Source organism: Meriones unguiculatus, chromosome 14 (assembly GCF_030254825.1).
Source record: "Meriones unguiculatus strain TT.TT164.6M chromosome 14, Bangor_MerUng_6.1, whole genome shotgun sequence".
Classification (NCBI taxonomy): Eukaryota; Metazoa; Chordata; class Mammalia; order Rodentia; family Muridae; genus Meriones; species Meriones unguiculatus.
The window spans coordinates 21,308,953-21,334,545 of NC_083361.1; the positions used below are offsets into that span (position 1 = coordinate 21,308,953).

The 25,593-nt window shown below is 45.8% G+C and overlaps 1 protein-coding gene across 1 annotated transcript in view; it reads right to left on the bottom strand.

Moving 5' to 3' along the window:
- Iqck (IQ motif containing K) overlaps positions 1–25,593 on the bottom strand; it is a 108,028-nt gene that overhangs the window by 58,145 nt on the left and 24,290 nt on the right. The window contains exons 5-6 of the mRNA XM_060366955.1: positions 9,147–9,199; positions 8,951–9,028 (exon numbers count right to left, since the gene is read on the bottom strand). Of these exons, the coding sequence (XP_060222938.1) occupies positions 8,951–9,028; positions 9,147–9,199 (131 nt within the window). The remainder of the gene's footprint in view (positions 1–8,950; positions 9,029–9,146; positions 9,200–25,593) is intronic.

Genomic DNA, 25,593 nt, shown 5'->3' on the forward strand with positions numbered 1-25,593 from the left:
CCCAGTGGCGCACATCTGTAATCACAGTGTCCCATGGTGAGATGGGAGAAAGACAAAAACCAGTGGAAACACCCAGGCCAGCCAGCCTGGTACAACCATGAGGTCCTGTCTCAACTAAGGTAGAAAATGAGTAGTCGTAACTTACGCTGTCTTCTGACCTCTGTCTATGCACAGGTACCCCCACTCACACACAAACATGCATGTACACATACATGCACACATCATATACATACAATCACACCCCCCTCCCCCTCACACCAAAGCCAGGAGGTTACAGAATTTGACTACAAAGTATGAAAGGGGTCTTGCCAGATGGAAGAGGGGTTCAGTAACATCAACCTCTCACACGACTTTGCCTGGAGATAGTGGTACCACCATCAGACCAAAGAAAGAAAAGATTCCGTTTGTCAAGCTGGATGAGCCAATTGGAATTTTAGGGTTATTTACAGGAGCGCGGGTGACTCAAAGGCAGCTACACCAGAGAGTCCATATGGTAAGATAAGGCTTTGGTCCCCAGTGCAAGACAAGGTCTTCAGGTCATTGGAGGAGAGGTGTCCTCAAAAGGGCATGTGAGGCCCTGGAAGGGGGACACCCTTAAAGGGAAGTATGTGACTCTAAGCCGGCTCCTCCCCTCTTCACTTCTTGGCCATGAGAAGGGTGGGGTTTTGTTTATTTTTTTTAAGTTAGTGTCAAAATACATTTTATTGTGATATGTTCTTGTGCATATCACTATTCAAATGTGCCGCCCCTTCCCATTCCCACCGGTCCTTCCCTCCATCACTGATCCCCCTCCCGCCCCACAGAGTCCTGTTTCTGCTTTCACTATGCGTTGGTTTAAACAGGAGCTGCTTCCCATAGGCTCACAGGCTGGAACACTCGGCCTCCAGGTAGGCACACCACCTGGGGCACACCACACAGAGTCCAGCTGTGGACTCTTGAGGATGAAGGCTCCCTGGGGGGTGGTCCTTGAGACTTTAGAGCCACTTCCTGCCTTCTGTTCATTGCTCTGCTCCTTGAGTGTGGCCGCAATGCGAGCGGCCAGCTTCCTGCTCCTGCAGGCAGCTGTCTTCCCCACGTTGTATACAAGTTTCCTCTGAGATAAATACTCATAAAGGACAATTCATTAAGACATGGGATGGTCTAAGATGAATATCGTGTATGAAAGCCCCTTAAACTCAGGTGGGCAGGCTGGCATACACCTTTAATCCCATAAATTCCGGGCCAGCCTAATCTGCAGGGTAAATTCCAGTACAGCCAGGGCTGCCCAGATATCCTGTCTCATAAAACAACAATTATAAAAAAAAAAAAAAGACATCTACATCAAAGCCCAAGACCCTTGATAGATATTCCCTTCATGACACAAAGAACTGCAAATGTAAAGCGTGAAGAGTTTGATGGGGGAGACTGATCCTGGACCATCCAGAAGGCTCAATACTATAACCACTCAGGAGAGGAAGGCAGGTGAGGTCCTGGGCTGGAAGAAAGAAATATGGGGCAGAAGCAAAGGCCTGGCCTGCCGAAGCTTGGAAATCAAGACAAGAATTCTTCCCTCAGCCCCGAGAAGGCTCCAGCCATGCAGATGCTTCAGCTCTGGCCTCGTAAAACTGATTTGGGAACTGAACCATCCAAACCCATAAAAGAAAGGTGTGTGATTTTTAAGTTACTGAGTTTGTAGTAACCGTGAAGCAGATGGCAGTGACATGAAGCCCAGATGTGTCTGCCATGCTGGCTCCTGCAGACAAGTTCCCACAAGCAATAGGAAGAAGAGCAGGAAATGGTGCCCTGTGTCCTAGAACAGGGCCACCTGTCCGTCAAACTTCTGGTGAGCCCCTCTGAGGATTTACATAAACCCAGCATGCCCCGGATCCCCAAGGTAACTTCCTCCACCCTCTGAAACGAAACAGCACGGAGCGAAGATTACACACTGTCCCCTGAGAGCCTGGCCTTGGTGATGGTGGAGACAGAAATATACTCGCCGCAAAGCAAAATTAATTGAAAGCCTTTTTTTTCCCATCAAGAGGGCATAAGAGCAAAATTCTGCCCAACCAACATGCAGTTATGAGCATCAGAGGCAGATGCGTGCGGTTTCCTGGGCCACCTTGAAAGCTCCAGTGTCCCAGGCCCACTGTTAACTTGGTTGTAAAGAGACAATCGTGCCTCTGGGACTTGTCCTCAGATGCCGCAGAGACAACCGTGTTTTCACCTCAGTTTGTGGTCATAAGACACCTTTCATTACCAAAGTATGGTGGGGTTTCTTCTTTTTATTTATTTTGTCCAAAGATAGAATTTGGCTGAAAAAAAAAAAAAAGAAAAAAACACTTTACCCAAAGCAACCTTTTCTTTTCTAACACAATAGTGGCTTCATTGAAGGCATCAGTTTTAACCGTGTCTTTCATGAGCCTTCTCCCCTGAGACGTGAGACCAGAAGGGCAGCGGACCCTTTTGTTCCTAGCTCAATTTGCTGTTTCTTTTTTCCTAATGACTCTGATTGAATCTCAGGGCAATACTTTTTTAGCTGAAGCAAAATAAATAGATAAATAAATGGATTAATAAATAAGATGTTTCCTATCCTGAAGATGCTGGCAAACAATTCCGTTGCCTCTGAAGGCTAGTTGAGTTAGGGCTGTACCCTTCAAGAGGATGGTGCTGCCTTCTGAATAAGAGTAAGGTCAGCAGAAGATATGGCATCATACACACCACTGAAAGGCAGGGAGGAAACATCCTCCCCAAACCCCAGTCAGAGTCCACAGTGGACTTCACCATTTGTTTCCCATCATCACTTCTTTTCTTGTAAAACTTTTCTTATAAAACTGGGCATCCCTGTCCCGTGCTACGCAGCTCTCAGCTCCTCCCCGAAGCAGGTGTCACTCCCTTCTAACACTAATGTTGGATTTGGCCACATGACTTGCATTATCAAAAGGGTGCGAGCAGCAGTAGTGAATGCCACTGCTTGGCTCAGCAATCATTCTTCTTCCTCCTCTCTGAAGCCAGGGAAGGGGAATGCTCCTTCATCCTGAGCTCTAGAATGAAATGAGATGTAGAACAAAGCCCAAGATGACAAGCACACAGCCTGAACCAGTGAACAGTAAACCTGTGGTGTCGAGCACTGAAATGTGGGGCTATTTGTTACTGGAGCAGAACCCAGACAAAGCTGACTGCTACAGAGTACTGGAAGGTATGTGGCAACATCATGAAAGAGGACATATCAGTCAGGGTGCTTTCATCTGCAAGTACCAGGAACTGAACTCAAAGTGGCTGAAGAGAAAAAAAGGGGTAGGAATGTATATATTTCCCTGTTCACCTAGTTCTGAAAGAACAGCATTGTCTTTAAACATAGCCAGATAATAATAATAACAATACATAGATACATACATACGAACCCAGACTCTTGCCATCTCTCAAGACTGCTTTTTTTTTTTTTTTTTAATCAGGCACAATTTTGTTACCAGATTGCTTTCAGCAACTCAAGACTTGTCACTCAGAGATCCAACTCTAGGCCTAGGGCTACAGCTCATTGGTAGAGTACTTGCCTAACTTGCCCAAGGCCCAGGGTTTGATCTAGTGGAAGGGAAACTCCCCTCCTGTTGGAAAGCCTTGAGATTACCTCAGACTGAATCCGCTAAAGTAGCAAGCATCAGGGGTAGGGATTCCTGCTCTGTTTGGACAGCCCTGCACTAGCCTCAGCTGAGCACAGCAGTTCACTAGAGTATGTGGACTGGGAAACATAGGAAGCTAAGTGCCCAGAATCATGAAAATCAATGCAGGAAAGCCTTATCTTTTAATATAGCTTATATTTTATTGCAATTATGGAAAATCCAGAAGTGAGAAAACAGAGCAAAGAGAAAAGAAATAACCATCACTCTGTTTTGCAGCCGTCGCTTGAGACACGGCTTCAAACTCATTACGTAGCCATGTAGCACTCTGGATTTCTGATCCTCTGCCCCCACCTCTGGAGCGCTCAGGTGTCGGGCATGCACTGCCACACCCTGTTCGGTTTATGCAGTGCTGGGGATTGAATCTAGGGCTTCATGCGTGCAAACGCTGTACCAACTGAGCCTAGCCTCCGGCCTGTTCTGCCTGCTTAGAGTAATCCTTTGCTAGGAGAAAAATCAAAGTCGTCCATGTTGGAATGAAGCATCCTTCTGAAAGGCTCGTTAGGTCCACAGTGATTTAATTCTGCAGTGATCCTTTACTTGAAACATTTCCTTTCACTGCATCATCTAGCTCATAAAGAAACATATTTTATAGATGATAAATTCTAGTTACAATTTTATGAACTGAACAGCACTTTTAAAGATTGTCAATAAAAAAAAATGTAGTTATTCTAGTGAAACAAAGGGCAGGGGAAAAGTAGCTGTGCTAAATTGAGGGCAGGGAGAGGGCGATGCACCGACCTGGGGGATGAAGGAGCATTACAGGACAATCACTAGGAGCCACCTGGTACAACCACTTCCAATCCAGCTGTGATCTCGCAAGACAATGGAACGGAGTGGTAGGCAGCTGGACTTTGACATTAACATAGGAGCCAGGTTTACCCACAGCTGGCTCCCAGGCTGGCAGACAGCCTTACCGGAGGCAGTAAGTGGTAGCAGATATATTTAGCATTCCATCCCACAGAGGGGTTGTTTGCCAAAGTGGAGGCGGGAAAGGAAACCCTCATCTAGTCAAAACACCCATGTCAAATCCCTTAAATTACCCATATATGTGCATCACACCTTCGCGAGGTCAGTTTTCCCCCCAGTCTCAATACCAATCCAGTTAAGTCCCAGTTGACAGTTAAGGCCCTGGAGTGGTGAATGTGCTCTTGACAGGGCCAAGGGGAGGCGGGCTGCCCAGGTTCAAGTCCTGTCTCTGCTGATGACTTATCACTCTGAGAAAGACTTAATTCTCTGAAATGTGGCTGTGGCCAGGACTGCTAGAGTCCACCCGCACTGCCCAGCACAGCCTTCCTTGCAGGTAGTTTGGGTCGGGCTCTCTGAGGAGGGGTGGAAAGGGTTAGGAACCCTTTAGGCAGAGAAGGCTGAGTACGGAGCGGGCAGTGTCTCCTCCATTCTTCCTATGTGTTCCGATCTTGTTATTGTTTATGGGAGGGTAGCCAATGCTCTCTGTATTTCCCCAAGATGCACTTCCTTTATTGTCAGCTTTTCAGTTTTAGCATCTGTATGCAAGAGCTGTGAGAAAGCTAAAGGGGACCCGATTCAAGAAAGCACCCAGCAGAGCAATGACTAGGTTAGACCTCTGATGAGCACCAGAGCAGATGCAGGGTGACTTCTACTCAAAAGAAGCCACACCTGACTGCATCCTAAGATTCCTCAGGAACCTAGATTGGCACTTGCCTCTCATTCCAGTATTCAGAAAGAGAAAGGCAGGAGATTTCAAAGCTGAGGCCAACCTGGGCTGCACGGTAAGATTCTGTCTCAAAAACTAGCAGCTGTAAATAAACTGAAAAAAATAAAATAAAATAATGCTCAGACCATCCTGAAAATTTGGATTTAACAGGTCTTGAGGGAAAGTTCTACAGATGATTTAAAATTTTTTATTCTTGTTTTTCGAGACAAGATCTCACTATATAGCGTTGGCTGACCTGGAACTCACTATCTAGACCAGGCTGGCCTCAAACCAACAGAGATAGTGCCTGCCTCTGCCTCCTAAGTGCTGGAATTAATTGTACAAGCCACTACACCTGGCTCGTACAAGATTTTCTAGTTTTGGTTGTGAGCCTTTAAAGGCTGAGCCGTCTCTCTAGCCCTGGCTTACAGATGGTTTTAAAATACACCCAGTGTTGAAAACCACAGAATTAGAACAGAGGGTCTCACCCCCAGCCTTGAGACCTTCATCTGTCTGCAGATGTTCTGGAATACTTAAACTGGGCAGGGGTGGAGGTGCCACTGGCATCTAGTGGGAAAAGGGCACCCGTGCTGCCAACACTACAATGCACAACATAGCCACACAGCCAAGGCCCAAAATCCAGGGCTAGGGGTTCTCAGTTCCCATCCTCGTGTGCCCAAGGACCCTGGTTGCTGCTTGCTTCTCTGGCTCTTCCTGCTCCGGGGTAACCTGGAAGAGCACAGTGCCGACATTCTCAAATCCAAGTCTGGACTCAACCCAGCTGGCACCGGGCCCGGGAAGGGTCTCCTGCCTCACAGCTTCCCTTCAGTGCGTTGTTAACACCCGAATTACAATGCTCACTACACAAACTACTTGGAAATGTGCCTCGCTGCTCTAGCGCTTGCTCCTTTCTGGTTTCCTCAGCGCCAAGCTCTCTGTGTTATGGCAGGTAGGTGCTCCACAGGTATTTATTATGTAGTGAGAATTAGATTTCATTTTTATCGTGCTCCTGGGCATCTCCTGGAGAGATAATGGAAATACGGAACGCAAATGCCAGCAGAAGCCAGAGTGCTGTGTCTCCAGCTGCCATGGTGACTGCTACCTGGGGACCTTGAGGACACTTGAAAATTCCTGTGCAGTAAGTAACAAGGGATTTGCAAAGATGCTCATGGAAAGAAGGTCTTGTGTGTTGTGCTTTAGCTTTATTGTATGTGTATGAGTATTTCGCTGCATGTAAGCCTGTGTACCACATGTGTGCCCAGGGCCTACAGAGGTCAGGAGAGGGCACTGGATGCCCTAGAACTGGAGTACAAAAGTTTGTGAACCAACATGGGGGTGCTTGGAATGGAAGCTAAGTGCTCTGCAAGAACAGCAAGCGCTCTTTCTTAACCACCCACCTCCATCTCTTTGAGACAGGGTCTCACCATGCAGCCCAGGATGGCCTGGGACTCACTCTGTAGATTAGGCTGGCCACAGATTCACAAACATTTGCCTGCTTCTGCCTCCTAAGTGCTAGGGTCAAAAGCATGTGTCACCATGTCTGGTCGGATCCCTGATTTTTAAGATTCTTTTTCATTAGTTAGCACAAGTGGAAAAACGGCTCATTTTGGAAGCTCAGCAGCAACTGAGGAATTCAAACCTCATCCTGGAAAAAATACAAGTCATTCAGTGAACAACACACCTCATTACTTCAGTGATCAAATTAAGCAGAAGTCCTTGTGTGTATGTGACGATGTGTATGTGTACATGTGTGTGTCTTTGGGTATATATGTGCAATTCTGTGTGTCTTTGTGTGGTGTGTGGGTGTAGTGTATGGGTGTGGTGTGTATATGGTATGTGTGTGTGTGTGTGTGGTATGTATGTGTGTGTGTGTGTGTGTGTGTGTGTGTGAAACCCAGGGCCTTGTGCATGCTTGGCAAGTGCTCTACCACTGAGCAACAGCCAATGATTTAAAAATCTAAATAAAAATCAAGTTTTTTTCCTATATGACACTCCTTTTGATACATAATCTTAATTTTTACTTTATACGATTTCTAGTTTTTTTGAAACAGGATCTCTCTATTTAGTCTTCGCTGTCCTGGAACTCACCATGTAGACCAGGCTGGCCTGGAACTCACAGAGATCCACCTGCCTCTGCCTCCTGAGTGCTGGGATTAAAGGTATGCTGGTATCTTATAATTTTTTTTTTAAAGACAGGGCTTTATACTGAGAATGACCTTGACCTCCTGATCCATTTGCCAGTTCTGTGAAGGAATACAGGTACAAGTCACTTGGCCTGATCTCATAATTTCAGATTTTTTTATGATCAGTTTTTGTCCAGCAAAATGGACAAAGTCAGTCAGGAGCTACTTATTCAATTTAATATTCTCAGCAGACTTAAGCAAAAATTGTGACACTGAGGTTAACAGTCTAACCTAAGGTATCTGGCCATTTAAAATGTGACTTGGGGTCTGGGGGACGGCTCAGGTGGCACTGTGCTGCCTGTGGAGGCTTGTGGGACCTTGAGTCATACCCTCTGCACCTTTGGGAAATGTGTGGTGGGCGTACACCTGTGACCTTAGCACTGGGGAGACGGTGGAAAGTTGATCCCAAGAGCTTAGTGGCTGGCCAGTCTTAACCAGTTGGTGAGGTTAGGGTTCAGTGAGAGGCCCTGCCTCAGGAAAAAAAAAAAAAGATGAGTGATAATAAAGGAAGACACCCACCCAACCAACATCTCTGGCCTCTACAAGCATGATCACACATGCATCCCTGACAATTAAAAAACATGAGAAACATGACTTGAAGACTAGCAAGACGGCTCAGGGAGTTAAAGTGCCTGCAGCCACCCACGTCTGGCCGCCTGAGTTTGATCCTTGGGACCCACCATGTGGAGGGAGAGAACTTGCTTCCATGAGGGAAAGAGATCTGGATTTTAATGGCCAGTGGGAGTTTTCACTGTGTTGTATCATATTTTTAAATGGAGATCAGCTGAGAAGTAACAGAAAAGTCCAGTCACATTCCCTGAGACACCATGACCCTCTGACAGAGGAAGGCCACTACCAGCAGGAGAGTCAGGAGCTCGCAGTTGAGACCAGCTGGGAAATCTTGTTGTCTAGCATATACAAGGGCACTGAGCTTAAGCTGCTTGATCAGAGAGGCAGACACAGAGACTGAGAAAAGGACTGAAAAGAAAAACTACTCAGACAAAGGACATCTTTTCTGTGTTATTTCTGACACATTTCTGGGGCAGAACCAGTGTGTAGAGAGAGGAGGCCTACTCTGTGCTCCAAAGGACCAGAGACTAGAGCCCAAGTATAACTGACCTGGAGTCTAGGTGTGGAGCATGAGCAAATTTCCTTATACCACAAAAAAAGCCATTGTGAACACGACCTTGAGATTAGGCGTGGGCGGGGGAGATGGCTCAGGGGACAGCAGATCCCCAGAACAAGCTGGCTATCCCGACTGACTGCATCAGCCAGCTCTGTGCTCAGCTTTGAGACCCTGCTTCAGTGAACAAGGAAACTCCCGACCTCAGCTTCTGCACGTGGGCCCGCACACATGCGGACATACATACATAGATGCATGCACACCAAACACACAAACACATATGAAAAAAAGTTAGGAATCAACTGTTCAGACTTACTGAGCCTTGAGCCACTCCTCTACAAACGGAATGGAGAAGAATTTCGTGAACGGCTCCCCTGCCCTCTTTGGATTCTGGCTGGTCACACGATCATGTTTGACGAGAAAAAGAATTAGGTCAGTTGTTGTACTTCTGTTGCAAATTAACACAATTAAATCCTCGGTGTCACTGAATATTCATGACAGGAACAACTTACTTGTACAGCCACTCGGTCAAGAAATCGCAGGCAATAAATTTGGTTCTCTTCCTCTAAAGAGAGTAGAAAAGATTAAATTTTATTCCTACTTCATCCACAGAGAGAGAGAGAGGTTAATTGGTCAGATAAAATACACATGGGCCCATTATAAAGTTTATAAGGATCTCAACATTGTATAAAATATAAAGCAATCTGAAAGTATATCTCTAGTCAACTTTGAATAAACCATTTTTTGACAAAGGGGACTAAAAAAGGCAATGAGTGCACTTAGTAGGTGCTTACTTGCGTGTTTTCTTGACCTGTGTCTCAGAAGGCTGATTTTAGAAAAAAAAAAAAATATTTGTTTTACGTGTATGTATTTTACCTGCATGCATATATGTGCACCATGTCCTTGATGTCGTTGGTGTCATTGGATGTCACAAGAAGATATCAGATCCCTGAAACTGGGGTTATGGATGGTTGAGCCATGTGGGCACTGGGTGCTGAACCCTCCCTGGTCCTCTGCAAAAGCAATGAGTGCTCTTAGCCACTGAGCTATCTCTCCGGCCCTGAAGAGGCTGATTTTATGGTTCACAACAGTTAGGAACTGTTGGGAAGGATGTTACTATCTAGGCCACGGCTTGATTTGAGTTACGAGTGACTTATGAGAAAAACAGGTAAGATGTGTTCTGAGAGACATACCCTGTGATGGTGTCTGGCTGCTATTGTGCAAACATCATCAACTAGGGCGCTAGGTGATTGTGACCTCATTCTGTGTGGTTAGCTGTTGGGCCGCTGGATGAAGCACGGGACGCATGACTGAAGGAGGCTGACTGAAGCCCTGGCACTGGGCTGCAATGTGTTTGTTGACTTCTTCCGTCTACTCAGAGCCACAGCTGGACTTCAGATCTAGGTGTTACTTTCAAGGGTGGAGGGGAAGTGACGAAAGTAAAACTGCAAAGCACCTAAAGGCGGAAGCCAAGCATTCGGGCCACTGGTCCCGCTAGCTCTACCTAGTTCCCATACTGCACCACATGTCTTACCAGAAACCATATTGTTCCCATAGTTATCAGTTAGGCCAAAAACAATTTCCTGGGTTTCTGAGTAGAAAGGGCCACCTATGGGACACTTTTCTGCCCCATGAGGCAGAAATGGACATGGATGTCTGTGAACACTCTACTCGGCTTCTCCTGCCTGCTGTCCTCTGACTTCCCCTGCTGCTTCCAGTCTGGAACATAGCTGTGGGCCTGGAAGTGGAGCAAGCAGTCCCTTCAAGCCCTGAGACCAAAACCCACACATTCAGCCTGGCATGGTGACGCATGCTTGTAACCCCAGCCTTAGGAAGGCAGAGGGCAGGAAGATGAGGGATTTGAAGCCACAGTCAGCTCTGTAGTGAGTTTGAGGCCAGCCTGGGCAACAGGAAAGCATGCCTCAAACAAACCAAATGCACAAAAATCCACAGACTACAGACATTGGTGCCGGAGTTGGGAGGAGCTGGGGCCTTTGCTAATTGTCTTAAGCCACTGGGCCAGCTTGGGCCTGCACTATCCTGATCTTGATGCGTGAGGCAAAATAAACTCCACTGGATTTATTGCCACTCTTCTTATCATTACATGCAGTCAAATATAGTCCCTAGCTAGGAAATCACAGGGGGAAACATTCTAGGGTACTGGGTCAAGCTGTGCTGAGAAGGCAGAGCAGCAGGTATCCCTTCTCCTGTTTCTACTTGAACTCCCTTCTCATGACCTAAAAGAACCATGGGCTCCCGTCAGAGAACTGTTAAGGGGATGGGGAGATGGAGGTTTCCTTTCTGGTTTGTTGTACAGCAGTTTCCTCTGAATTCCTTTACACATGCTCCTTAAGGCTCAACTAGCAGGGCTAGCTGGAAGGAGACCTCCACACATAGGATTAAGGAACTGAACAGGTCTCGGGAAGCTTCTGAGGCCCACAAGGTTCCCAGGGGCCCTCCCCAGGCAGACAGGCGGTAACAATCCCTATGGAGGAGACTTCTGTAGCTGCCTGCTCCTGGTCCAGGAGGCTCCAGAAACACAGATGTGTGAGGTGTGACACAAGCCACAGTGGGCTTTCCAGTGGGTGCAGCCTTTGAGTCATCCACTGGCCTATAAGCAGCCTCAATAAACTCACAGACTCACCAACCTAGACTCAGATGGCATGATTCCTTTTGTTGGGCATTGGGGCCAATTTGGAGTAAAATGGTCATTTGTTCACGTCACCACAGGAAAAGTCAGAGAACTCCTTCGGAGACTACAAACCAAGTCAGTCTGGAGCTGCTGGCTGCCATATTGGTAGCCCTCCCAGGAATGCAAAGTATTCTGGAAATTTTCTCTGTCCCTCTAGATCTACCTAACCTACCCTGCTCTGTCATGGGGCTGTGGGGGGTGGGGACTGGCTTAATGGCTCAAGTCACCCATCTTCCCTTACCAACCACCTGGGGCTAGCCAACAAGCAGAATCAGCAGGAGACACAGGGAGATGGAAGGAAGGGATTGAACTGAACCCTCCCGGAGATTCCTCTGCTAGTATCCTAACCGACTCTACCAGGATATGACCATATTTAGAAATAGGACTGGTGCAGGTGGAATCAACTAATCCAAAATAGCCCTACCTAGAAAAGACAACCCAGGTATCATCAGCAAGACTCCTGATCACTCTGTACTAGACCTTATCCAGACACCCTAGGTCTCAGGACCCGAAGGGTGCATGCACGAGTCCTCTCTGTCTCTCTGTCTCTGTCTCTGTCTCTGTCTGTCTCTCTGTCTCTCTGTCTCTCTGTCTCTCTGTCTCTCTCTGTCTCTCTCTCTCTCTCTCTCACACACACACACACACACACCATCCACATTGGTGGTATGCCCAGGATAGAACTCAGAGCTCACAGTCTTATATCAGGGACTTTTTTTCTTTTTATTTTTTCCTTTTTTCTTTCGATCTCCAATCCAGACTGTGCTGGGTTAATTATTGTTTGCAAAAGAGGAAGTTTTAACTACGAGTTTTCAGTTCTCCAATCCCATGCATCCTAAACTGCCCCAGGAAGCCTTCCCACTCACGCGACGCCTTCTCCGCTAAGGAAAGGCTCTCCTGCCTTTTCCTGATGAACCCCATCTCAGCAGCTCAGAAAGTAATAATCCACAGGTAGTGTGTGTCCCACTTCAGACGACAAGCCTTGGGGAGCAGGGTGGACACATGCCCTTTCTACCCGGACTTCATCGAGTGCTCTGTGTGGAACAGGGGATCCACGAGGGCTGGATAAATGAGCAAACCCATGCAGGAACAGTTCCAGGGTCAAAGCAAGAAAGGCTCAGGAACAAGGATACGGGCATTTCAAACTAAGAATGATGAGTATAATTCTGCATACATTTCCTCCACTTCCCATAATTTTTCTCTCTCTCTCTCTCTCTTCTCTTTTTGGGAAAACTAGCTCTGCAGCAGAGGTTATACAGCCTCCAACTTCTGGTGCCTTTTCTCAGTCCCCCAACAGCTGAGATTACAAATGTCCACTGCCTTGCGTGGTTTGTGTGGTGCTGGGAACCAAGTCCAGCGCTTCAAGTGTACTAGAAAAGCCCTCCACCAAGGGAGCTACGCCCCAGCCCACCGCAACAGTTTCTTATGAGAAACTTCCTTCTGATTTCTTTTTGCTTCTTCCCTTACAAACTGCCAATTTGGTCTTGTAATCCTAAAGAAAGTTGACAGGATTGCTGTGAAACTGATGGTCACTGAAAAGCAAAGTGCTGCTTGGGGTTTTTAAAGGAAGCTTTATCGTGGCTGTTAGTAAGGAAAACACAGTGGTGCCCGAATTGCTAGAGATTGTTTGCTGTCTTTTACTTCGAAGCCAACAGCTTTTACAAAGAAAATGAAACACAGCCAGCCAAGGGAATAAAATGAAAAGGGCTAAATCTTAGAAAGGGTCTGTTTGCTTGACATACAATTTTTTTTTGTTAGTTCTCTGAGAATTTCCTAAGTGTATTTTGATTACAGTCACCCTCCTCTGCCCATTCCTCCCAGATCTGCCCCACGTCCCTTTTCCCACCTTCCCAACTTTGCATCCTCTTATGTGTGTGCCAGTAATGTTATTTTGTTTTTAGATTTTTAAAGACTATGTGTGCAAAGTCTCCCTCCGAAAGCTATCTTAAAAGAAGAAAATACTTGTTATAACAACGCAAATATGTAACCAAGCATGAATTGCAGCCTAATGGCTCAAACAATGGAGCAACTGTAAGATGGTTGATTCTCCCTCTTCCCACACACCAGGCTTGTCCACTTGGCATTTACCACACTGATTGGTGACAAAGATTCTATGCAGAGAATGCAGCCTCGCTCGCCCGGTTACATAGACTTTAACGTAGCCATATGAAGTTTGTGAACAGATTCATTTGCTTTTGGTGCAAAGAAAGTACGGGAGATGATATTTTCCTTCAGTTCTGGGCAGGCATGGACGCGCCCTGCATACCCAGACACGCAGAACAGTGGGGTATTGTTCAGCTGTTGTTTAGTTTAAAAATTATCTGCTGGGGAGCTGAAAGGGAGAAGGGAAGGCGACTGAAAAGCTGTGGTGAGTGAAGAGATAAGAGAGGAAGCAATAGTAAAAGGAAAGCGCAAGCCTGAAGGCGCTCGCTTGGGCTGCCAGGCTGATGGAGCATGGGCAGAGACGATGAAGCCTTGACTGTTAGACGGCATGAGTGTAATATTTGTGCAAATCGAGCAAAGGGGCAACTGCAAAGTTAAAACATATTATTTTTGTTTTTGGTTGGTTGGTTTTGAGACTGTACAGTGAGCTATCTTTCCAAGCCACAGATCCTAAAAACAGAACAAAATCTATAGTTGAAGGTGGATGTGGTAGTGGATGCCAGAAACTGAAAATTGAGAGAACACAGAAGACCAAGGACATCTTCAGCTACACATGGGATTGGAGGCCAGCCTGGGACAGGTACAGGAGACCCTGTCTCAAAACACACACACACATGCACACACACACACACACAAAAGGAAAGTTGAAAAGAAACGTAAAGGTAAAAGGTTAAAGAGCAAGGGTCAAGGGATAAGGTATATGTCATCCTAAGTCTAAATTTATTTTGAGATGAATCCAAAGTAACACACTGGACAGAAAGAGAGAGGAACCGATGGGTTAGTTGGTTGATACACGGAAAGCAAATAAAACAAAGCATGCAACTGTAACAGCTATGTGGTGGGTTTGAAAAAAGCAGTCATAAGAAGATGGGAGGGAAAATGTTGTTTAAAAAGCTCACAACTCTCAAAGAGAGAAAAGGCACACATTAACATGAGATTGATCCAGAGAGTAGTCTATATCAGTTTTTATGCTGAGCACACACACAGGAGATAGACTAAAGGGCTGAAGGCTGGAAAGAGAAATGACTAACATTTCAGAACAACAAAATCTGGTTTAAATGAGTTCACATAATTCTAGCCCGAAAGCCAAGAAATCACAACTGGCCTTGGTGTGTGCAGCTGCAACTCCAGCCCTCAGGAGGCGGAGGCATGAGGAGTGCCAGTTTGAGGTCAGCCGGGGCTCCGTAGTGAGGTCCTCTCTTTAAGAAGCTGTTCACCAACAGAGAATGAATAAAGCAAACACAGTGCATATGTGCAATGTGGAATTGTTTTCAGACAATAGGAAAAAGGAATATGTTTGCAGGTTAGGTCAACTTCTAAGACAAATATCTCATGTTTACCCTCATATGTGGAGTTCAGGTTAAACACACATGCATAACATGAAAACAGCAGCAAGAGTATTTGGAAAGAGGAAGGGGTCCAGCAGGAGGTTGGGGGAGGTGAGAGGAGATAAGAGGGTGAAATATGGTCTAACTATTACAAGAACATACCATAATGAAACATCATTTTATCAGTGAGTAAGCACTGATAAAAGAACTTTTTTTTTTTTTTCTAAATATGTCACCGAGGCTCTTAAGCTGTGCTGGAGGATCTCTCCACAGGCTTCTCACCTCAAAAAAAAAAAAAAAAAAAAAAGTATTAAAAAAAAAGTATTATTCTCTATGTAAGTTATTTTGAATGGGGTTTTCTGACACTCTCTGGAAGAGCCCTCAAAGCCTGTATTTCCTCCAGGAAATACAGGAATCAGAACTCTGCATAAATAACAATGCCCTTCTGGTTGAAACAAAGTCATCTAAGTCTGTGCTGGTTTTTATTGCTAAGTATATAAACATTCAACTTTTATTAAGAATCGATTACAGTAAAGTACCAGGACAATGTTGAGTACCTAAAATATTTTCAGGGATGTGCTGATGGGAAGAATTCCCAAGTGACATTTACAAAGCATCCATTAAGCCAGCTCTGTTTAATGTAGCTGCTCAATTACATTCTAATTAAGTTCTGATCTCTCGTGCTCCAATTAAGACAATCCAAAGGCACAGCTAGATATCAAGGGACCACTTTAGAACATCAGGCCAACTGGCATGTCTCATCTTTTCGGGTACTTACATGTCTCCTATTTAATCTCTTCCCGAGGAATACAAGCCAGTCCACAGTAGGACAGGCATGAGGTGGTGGCTCTTCAACCCCTCTTTGGAGGGCTCTTGTAACAATCACCAGTTGATTTCCTGCCTTAAGATCATTTCCTTTTCCAGCTCATACAGACTCTGACCAGGGAAGGCAACTCTAAAGACATGAGACCAGGAGGGCCATGGTGACCACCGATTGTGTAAAGAAGGACACAGAACAGATGAAGGCGGAGGAGGTCCTCCCCTATCAGTGGACTCGGAAAAGGGAAGGGAAGAGATGAGGGAGGGAGGGTGGGGTTGGGAGGGAATGAGGGAGCAGGATACAGCTGGGATACAGAGTTAATAAAATGTAACTAATAATAAAAATTAAAATTAAAAAAAAAGCTGAATCAAAGGGGAAAAAAAAGAAGGACACAGAACTCTATTTTGTGGGTACTAAGTCCTTTGCCAGATCAAGACTCCTGGCAAACCTGGCTGCACTGTATCATCTCCAGCACATCCAGGGGTCTGGACAGTCCTTCAAGGCCTGCTCTTTGCATCAAGTCCTGGGTAAAAAGAAGCTTTGACAGAAGCTCTCATGGTGCACCTGTATAGATCCATCTCCATATGCCTGCCCCATTCTGAGTTGATTCTCTCTCTCAACCTGGACCCAGCTTCCTGCCTGCTCTGGCTTTTCATGTGCTGGCATTTGCCTCCTTTCAAGCACAGTCCCTAATGACAACAGTGAGGGTTCATACCACTTGCCACATGCCCTTCTTTAATCCTCCCAATGGCCCTGGGGAGATAGGTACTATTAGCATCACCCTCCCCATCTAACAGACCTGAAAACCAAGGCTCGCAGGGTCCCCAGAACCAGAAAGGGTTGAAGAGGAGGCCCAAAGCTGCTTGTCTGACTCTAGAACCTTGTCTTCCAAAAAGGAACCGGCCTCAGGGATCTCTTCCCCAGATACTGGACTCATATCTAGTCTTTCATTCCAGACTGCGTTGCCTAGTTTTTATATGGACTTGACATAAGCTAGTTATGTGACAGTGGAAGAAAAGTGACTCCATAGGATTGGCCTGTAGACAAGTCTGTGGGATATTGTCTTATTAGTGACAAATGTGGAAAGGCCTAGCCTATTGTGGGCAGTGCCATTCCTGAGCAGTGGTTCTTGCTGGATAAGAAAGCAGGCTGAGCAAGCCATGAGGAACAAGCCAGTAAGCAGCATTCCTCCATGGTGTTTGCTTCAGTTCCTGCCTCCAGGTTCTTGTCCTGAGTCCCTGCCCTGTCTTCCCTGCATGATGTACAAGCAGTAAGTTTGTCTTCTCTCTCCAAGTTGCTTTTGGTCATAGTGTTTTATCATAAAATAGAAACCCCAACTAAGACTAAAAGCAGGTAACTTTTTTTTCAAGTTAACTTTATTTTACTGTCACATTTCCCTTTATATGCCAAATACTGAGCTGACTCTGCATTTAAACAGATTTTTCTTACTGGATTCTCATGCATACACTCTTGTATAAAACAAATGAGATCACTTATATTTTAAAGAGGAAGAAACTGAGGCATAGGAAGATCAAGGTTGCAATACTTTCAGGACCTGAGGTCACAGATTCTACTGCTCACAGAGCAGCTATGGCTTCAACAACATGACAGGTCAGAGCTAGAAAGTTAGCACATTTGTAATCCCAGCACTCAGGAGCACAGAGACAGGAAGAGTATGCCTAAGGCCAGCCTGGCCTGAACAGACCCTGTCTAAATAAAACCCAATGGATTACACTGTCATTCTCTTTTTTTCTTTGGCTTCCACTAGTCAGACATAAGTTTTCAAGAGAGGGCTGGATCTGAGGAGAGTAGGAATCCCAAGAGTGAAGCTGTTGTCTTGCTAAATGGTCATGCAGACAAATGACCTTCTAAGTATTTATATCACAGATGGTGATGCTCTTAACTCTGGTCAGAGAAAGGTCTTCTTCTAGTGGGTAATGGTTAGTGCACTGACTCATAACTGGTCAAGGAGCCCACCCTGAGAGCTGAGCTCTCAGCTGCGGGTGAGTCATCTACATCAACTGGCCCCAGCCAAGGTTCAGGGAATGTTGAGGAAAAGGGGTCAGAAAGGATGGAAGAGCCGACAGATGGGGAGGAAAGCTGTGAAACACTGATTTTTGGACACACCATATGGCTATGGCACTGTCAGTTCACAGCCACGAGGCCTTCACAAGACCAAACCTGTCTAAATCCCAGGATGGATGGAGAGGGGCCCTCTGAGGCCCTGCTCCTGGAGGGGTGGCTGGCAGTTGACAGCTGCTGAAGGAAGGACGGTCCCTCCTTTGGGGTTATGGCCACTGGTAGCTCATGCTCCAGTCAATGGCCACACATCCGTGTGCACATAAGCACTAATTGTTCTCAGGAGGTGAGCAGTAACATCAACCAAAAGGAGAGCACATGGAGATAGAGTGAGGCCGGGTGGGGTGGGGGGAGGCTGAGGGGCCGTTGGAAGGAGAGAGTGGTTTTGGGTGGTATGATGAAGAATACATTGCATAAATACATGGAACGTTCAAAGAACGAATAAAAATATTTTCAAAGAAGGCTGGGATACTTTCAATTTTTTTAATTGCTCTGTCTTTGTTTGTTTGTTATGACTGAGCACAAGCTGTAATTCTAGCAGTCCCTCAAGCCTGGGAGGTGTCTTCAGAGTGCATGTCCAGCCTCTGAGATCATCATTCCTAGCTGTTAGGCCCTGAGTTTTGCTTACATATATGATGTTTTTTTAACCCTTTAAAAACTGGTTGAGAATCCCTAATTCCAAATGCTTGGGACCAGAACTGCTTTGAGTTTCAAAATTTTGGGATCCTGGAATATTCACATTTATGCAAATATCTTGGGATGAAACCAAGTCTGAACATGAAATTAATTTATGTCCCCTACACGCCTTATGCCCACAACCTGAAAGTAATTATATTTGATTATTTTTTAATAATTTTACATGTGAGTTTGATGGTATATGTCTTAGGGTTTCTAGTGCCGTGATGAAATACCATGATCAAAAGCAATTTCACGAGGAAAGAGTTTATTTGGGTTACACTTCTATACTGAAGTTCATCACTGAAGGAAGTCAGGGCAGGAACCCAAGCAGGACAAAAACCTGGAGGCAGGAGCTGATGCACAGCCATGGAAGGGCGCTGCTTACTGGCTTGCAACTCATGGTTTGCTCAGCCTGCTTTCTTATAGAACCCAGGACCACCAGTCCAGGGATGGCACCACCCACAATGGACTAGGCTCTCCCCCATCAATCTCTGATTAAGAACATGTCCTACAGGCTTGTCTGCAGCCAAATCTTATGAAGGCATTTTCTTTTTTTCTTTCTCTGTCTCTGTTTTTGTTTGATTGTTTCACTGTGTATCCCTAACTGGCCTCGAACTTGCTCTGTAGACCAGGTTGGCTTCCAACTCACAGAGATCTGCCTGCCTCTGCACCCCAAGTACTGGGAGTGCACCACCACTGGCTGGCTAGAGGCATTTTCTCAATTGAGGCTTCCTCCTCCCTGATGGCTTTAGCTTGTGTCAAGTTGACATAAAACTAGCCAGCACAAGATAGAATTTCCCCCTGTGGCATGATGTTGGTGTTGGGGCTGGGACTAGATCTTGGTTGATACACTGCTTGCCTGGCATGCAGAAGGCCGTGGGCTTGATGCCCAATACTGTATAAAACTGAAATTATGAGCTCATGCCCATAATCTCAGCACTCAGGAGGCAGAGGCGACGTGAGCTGAAGTGTAGGGCCAATCTCTTGAACTCTAAGAAGAAAAAAGTTACACATTTTGGGTATTCTCATTAGAGATGTTCAGCCTGGGAGTTTTGACAAGGGTCAGCTGAGCGGCGGTGGTACACACCTGTAATCCCAGCGCTCTGGGAAGCAGAGGCAGGTGGATCTCTGAGTTCAAGGCCAGCCTGGTCTACAAATGGAGTCCAGTACATCAAGGTTACACAGGGAAATCCTGTCTTTAAAAGCAAAAACAAAAACAAATGATAAGAGTCTCTCCTTGTCTGTCTATAATATCTAGAAAGCAGTGTGTTGTGGCACATGCCTGACCTCAATGAATTTTTTTCTTAATTATACCTTAAGCAGGATGTCATCCACCATTCACTCTGCCAAACCTACAGACAATAAGGGACATGGGGGAATAGCATTCCTCTTACAGATTTTCTGTCTTCCAAACAATTAATATGTGTTAAGTGTTTTTTGTTTTTTAAATTATTTTTATTATTTTATATGGATGTCTTCCTGTAAAAATGTCCATGTGTGGTGTGTGTGCCTGGAACCTCTGGAGGGCATTGCATCCCCTGGATCTGGAGTTACACATGGCTGTTGAATGAAATGAGGACATGATCGTTCCAAGTTTTGGTAAAGAAAAGATTTTATTGTAGATATGAGAGAGAGTACAGTCAGAGGCATCTGGAAGAGTCCAGGCTGAACAGGGCTATGAGAGGAGAGGAAGATGGGAGAGTGAGAGAGGGAGAGAAGAGAAAGATAGAAGAGTAATAGGGCAAGTGGACCAATAGAGGAGCCAAAGACCAAGAGAACCAAAAGGATCAAGAAGACGAAGAGAGAGGAGTCAGAAGAGAACTAAGAGAGAGGAGAGGGAAGAGAAGAGAGACAGAGAGAACAAGAGAGGAGCCAGAAGAACAAATGGCTGAAATGGCAAGATTATATAGGAAAGTGAAGCTGGGGTAAGAGAAAGGAAGCCCTTGGGCTGGAGAGGTTTATGGTAGGAAGTGTGGTGAGAAGAATTGAGAGGAGCCACAGGTATTGAATGAGCCCAGAGGCCTGCATATGCTTTGGTGTGCTAATAGGCACCCAAGTTAACCATTTGTGGGACCTAACATTTGTGATCCACCATGTAGGTGCTGGAAACCTAACCCACGTCCTCTGGAAGAGCAGCCAGAGCTCTTAATCACTGAACCGTCTCTCCAACTCCTAAGCATATTTTTTCAATGATGATAATGATGTGTGTGTGTCTGTGTAGCTGTGTGTGTGTGTGTGTGTGTGTCTGTCTGTCTGTCTGTCTGTCTGTGTTAGCTGAACAGAAACACACACATGAAAAAATGAACACAGCCAAGACTGGAAGAACCTCCCAGACAAGTCCAGTCCCGACTGCTGTTGATTCAGAGAATAAATGGTAAGCTAAATAAACAGACATAATTTTAAGCCACTAATGGAAGCTATTTTTGCTGCAGAAAGTTAACTGATGCTGTTTGGGCTTCACAACTGAAACACAGCTTATGGTGCAGTGATGCTATCTCCCATCTGGCAGTTGGTCAAGACTGCTACCTCAGCCATCTGGCAGAAAGCCATGCCCCTGCAGACAAAGCTTCAAGCCAGAGGGGGAGAGTCACACTACGAAGCCACTGCCCTTCATTTGTAAGAGAACCCTGGGGTCACCCCTGGGACAGGGCCGTTGACTTTGTCTTTAAAGCCTTGTTCTCAAAGCTGGACTTTGATTTTTCAGAAACAAAGACAACTTCCAGCCAAGTCTGGGAATGAAGTAATCAATGCCCCTTTGTTAAGAGGAGAACAAGAAAAGAAACACAACTATAAAGTTATAATAAGATTTTTCTTGCATCGCTCACAAACTGGGTCTGACAGCAGTTTTAAGAGTCACCATGGGAACTGTTTTTTCTTTAAAAAATTAAACCCATTAAAACATTTTTAAGTTTGTTATGTAGAAATTATACATATTTATGGGTTATCTCGTGGTTCTTTGGCATCTGTTCACATGCAGTGTACAATGCTCAAGTTGAGCTGAGCATATCTGCTCTCGTGGTTCGTATCTCTGCAGTGATTACATTGCATACTGGGAAGTATTTCTTGCACTGCTGGCCATGATGAATGCTAACTCTGGAACCAGGGTCCTAGATTTGGGCTCTGGCTCTTCCTCTTAGTCTCATGAATTGGGCGCCTCACTGAACCTCAGTCCCTTCAGTCACAGAGTAGGGAAGACAAAGCCATCCAATGTCAGAGCCACACTGATGACAGTGCAAGGCTGGGCGTAGTACTCAGTCGGTAGAATTTGCCTACCATGAAGGAGGCCCTGAGCTTGATCCCCCAGCACTGACTAAAACTGAGCATAGTGTAACCTCAGAACCATGGAGGTAGAGACAGGAGGTTCAGAAACTCAAGGATAGCCTTGGCTACATACCCAATTCCAGGCCAGCCTGGGCTACATGAGACCCAAACTCAAAACACCACCACCAAAACCAGATCACAGAGTCAAGCAGTGTGATGGTCTGAATGATGTCCACCATATCTTCAGCATTTGAATGTTTGGTCCCCAGTTTGGGGAGGTTTGGTCCCACTGAGGGCAGGTTTTAAGAGCTTAAAGACTTGGTGCCATGCTAAGTTAGCTCTGTTTCCTGCTCACAGTTTGAGACGTGAGCTCTCAGCTTCCAACTCCAGTTACCGCGTCTTCTACCTGCTATCCCCACCACCATGGAATCTAACTCTCTGCAACCATAAGCCCAAAATAAACTCCTTCTTCACTAAGTTGCCTAGGCTATGGTATTTTATCACAGCAACAAAGAAGTAATTAATACAATCAGCCCCTGCCATACAGGAAGCACTCACAAGTGACTCCAAGCTGGCCTCCTGCTACTGACTCAGTTGCTGGTAACATAGATCATTGCAAAACAGCCCCTTCTTTGAGTCATTATTTATTTAGGTGCAAAACGCTCAAATATGAACTTGGGCTTGGTGTTGGGACCCATGTATTTGTCATGATTGTTTTTTGGCTTGTTGAGTTTCATCTTTCTAGATGAGAAAGGACCATTTTCTCTACTATCTGCTTAGGAAGTCATCTCCCGGAGTGAGTTTGCTGAGGTCCAGCCGCAGAACTGATTGGCATCTTGGTTCATCAAGGTTCTGACCTTGTAAATGCAAATAAGATATTCCTTCTTTCCAGACTGCAGTTGCCATGCTTGAAGCTGCTAAGTACACCAGCTTCACCATCAGGGTGTTCTCCAGAACGAATGGAATCTCTTACACAAACACTGAGTGAGGAAGGCTGGCCCGGAATAAAGGCGGCACTCATGCTTGAGATTTGCTGAGAGCTTGAGTGTTCTTGCACACACAAAAGGTAATTACATGCTGTACTCTGAGTGTCCCTGTTCCCACCGAATTCGTCTGCTGAAATCCTACTCCCCAAGTCAAAGGCATCAAGAGGAGGGGCCTTCAGAAAGCAAATTAGGTCATATGAGTAGAGCCTGTGAGGGCAACTGAAACAAGCATGGAGAAGCTGCTTTTCCTTAAAAGCATGGCCACCTCAGTTGAGCCACAAAGTAACTGAACCCAGGGTGAAAGCCTGACATCTCTGCCTTCATTCTATATCTGTCCCCTTCATGCTGGCTGAGGGCACAGATAAATCACTGTCCCTAATCTTTCTCCAGTCACTGTGGATTCTTCACATCACAATTGTGCATGATGGTGAAGACACATTGAGGAAGCCTAAGGGTAGGATGGATTCCTCTGTAGGACTGTAACGGAGCCAAAGACCAACCAGAGCCCACTTTACCCAGGCCAACTTAATAACGCCCGCTCCTTGTCCTCTGCCCCAGTTCTTTCTATATTTAAACTTAAAAAATCACGGCAGCACCCCAAAGACAGACTTGAGTCCATGGACCTCTTGTAACTGCTCCTCTTCTCAATGTGGCCATATTGAATAAATCTCCCGTCCCTGCTTTTTGCAATCACTTGTCTCTTTAACTGGACGGGTGGCTGAGCCTGGCTTTGGGGGAAGGGACTGTGAAAGGCCTGGCTTTTGGTCCTAGAAACTCCAGTTCTGGGATTAACAGCCTTATAAAACGAGGCCCATGTTAGGACAGCACAGGAAACACCCTGCCAGCACCATCAGAAGGGCATGTGGCGCTTGCCCGTAAACCTCGCACATGGAGAGTGAAGGCAAGAGTGTAGGCCATCCGCAGCTACATAGTGAGTTAGAAACCAACCCGACCTGCATAAGACCATATTTTTTTTTGGTGTGGGGGGGGAGTTGTGCAAGTCGGAGGAGGGGGTTGTACTATTGGTGAATTGGGAAGAAGGCTCTCCCTGAGGCAGCTAGAAAGAGAGGAAATGGATGGATATGAAGGCGCGTGCCTTTAATCCCAGCACTTGAGAGGCAGAGGCAAGCAGATCTCTGAGTTTAAGGCTCTGTTGGTCTACATAGTGAATTCCAGAACATCCAGGGCCACATAGTGAGACTGTCTCACACAAAAAAAGGAGGAGGTGGTGGAGGAGGAGAAGATATGGGAAGGGAAAGAAATCTAAAGGCCTTCACCCCTGCTGCCTGAGAATAAATATTTTTACAAATACCGTTACAAACCTGCAGCTATACCAAAACAACACTGGATAAGCTCCTTGAAGAAGGAAAGATTTGTCTCACTTGCTTAGATTTCAGCACATCCACTGTAAGTCGTAAATGTGACAAAGTAAATCGTGGCAGAAGCTGGCACAAATAGACTGTTTGCCTCATAAGAGCTAGAAGCAAAGAGAAAGTGAGGAAGGTCACACCCGATGACCTAACTTCTGTCCCCTTGTCTGTCTGTCTGTCTGTCTCTCTCTCTCTCTCTCTCTCTCTCACACACACACACACACACACACCACCTTACAATTAAAGGTTTCACCACTTCTCAGTGGAGCCACAGGGCAGGGACTTAACCACCAAACCCTGACGATCTCCCCATTTACCTCCACAGAGAAACAGTAGCTCCGAGCACCTGTAGGTCCACTTAAGAAATTCCCACTTACAGGGCCTGGGAGAAGTTTCAGTCAGCAGGTCAAGCAAGCACTTGGTACACAAGCACAGATACCGGAAAAGGGATCCTTAGAACCCGCATAAGGCTGGAGGCAGAAGGAAGTGTGTCTGTCGCTCCAGCGAGAGATGAGAGAGACAGGAGAATCCTCCATTGAGAAATGAGAAACAGAGAAGAATCCCCTGCCTAGAGATGAGAGAAAGAGAGGATCCGCTGAAGCCTGCCAGGCAGGTATCTGGCTTATACAGTGGTGGACAAGAGATTCTGTCTCAGAAAGGTGAAAGTAGGGACTGACACCTAAAACCGCCTGCTGACCTCCATGGTGTGCTATGGCACGCACATGCCTGTCCTCATAGACCACAAACACACAGGTTCATCGCACACATAAACACGCAAAGATTTTTAAAAAGAAGAAATCATCTCTGGTGTGTAACAGCGATGGCAGATTAACAAAAGGTTGCCAGCCTCTGTAACATCACTTAACTGCCATCTTCAAAACAGGCCCTGGCTTTGGAAGAACAAGATTCATCCACTAAACATTCAGATTTGGAGCCACACAGTGAAGCAAAACAGAAAGTAAGGAAATCAAGCATAAATAAGCATAAGTCTGCTTTTTAAGAGCAAACTACAAGTCAGCAGTTATTCTTGAGTCACATCGAGATAAAATGTCAAGGGTCCCAGTAAGCCATGAATGACTCTACTGTTTCAGAACCATTTGGATGTGAGTTTGGTGGCTGGTGACAGACAGAAATGCCCCAGTTGTGTGAGCTTGTTTGGTGGTTGCTTGCTGCTCATTTGAAGCTTCGATGCCCAGTGACAGGGTGACGGTAACAGCTGGGTGGGAAAAGGCAAATCAGAATAGCAGGCATTCCACTTGCAGATGACAAGTGTGGAGGCCGAAATAATAGCACTTTTAAACCTTCAAAAATAGTCCAACCAAAGACCACACAAACACGGAAGGGAAAAATGGAAAGAATCATATTTAATTAAGAAATCCCAAGTCAATCCCAGCACTCAGGAGGCAGAGGCAGATCAGATCTCTGTAAATTAAAGGCAAATGTGGTCTACAAAGTGAGTCCAGAACAGGCAGGGCTAAACATAGAAATCCTGTCTCAAAAAACAACAACAAATCCTAAGTCAGGAAAGGGAAAAAGTGAGTATCAATTCACCTACCTTGGATATGTGTGACATTCAAAGACCTGA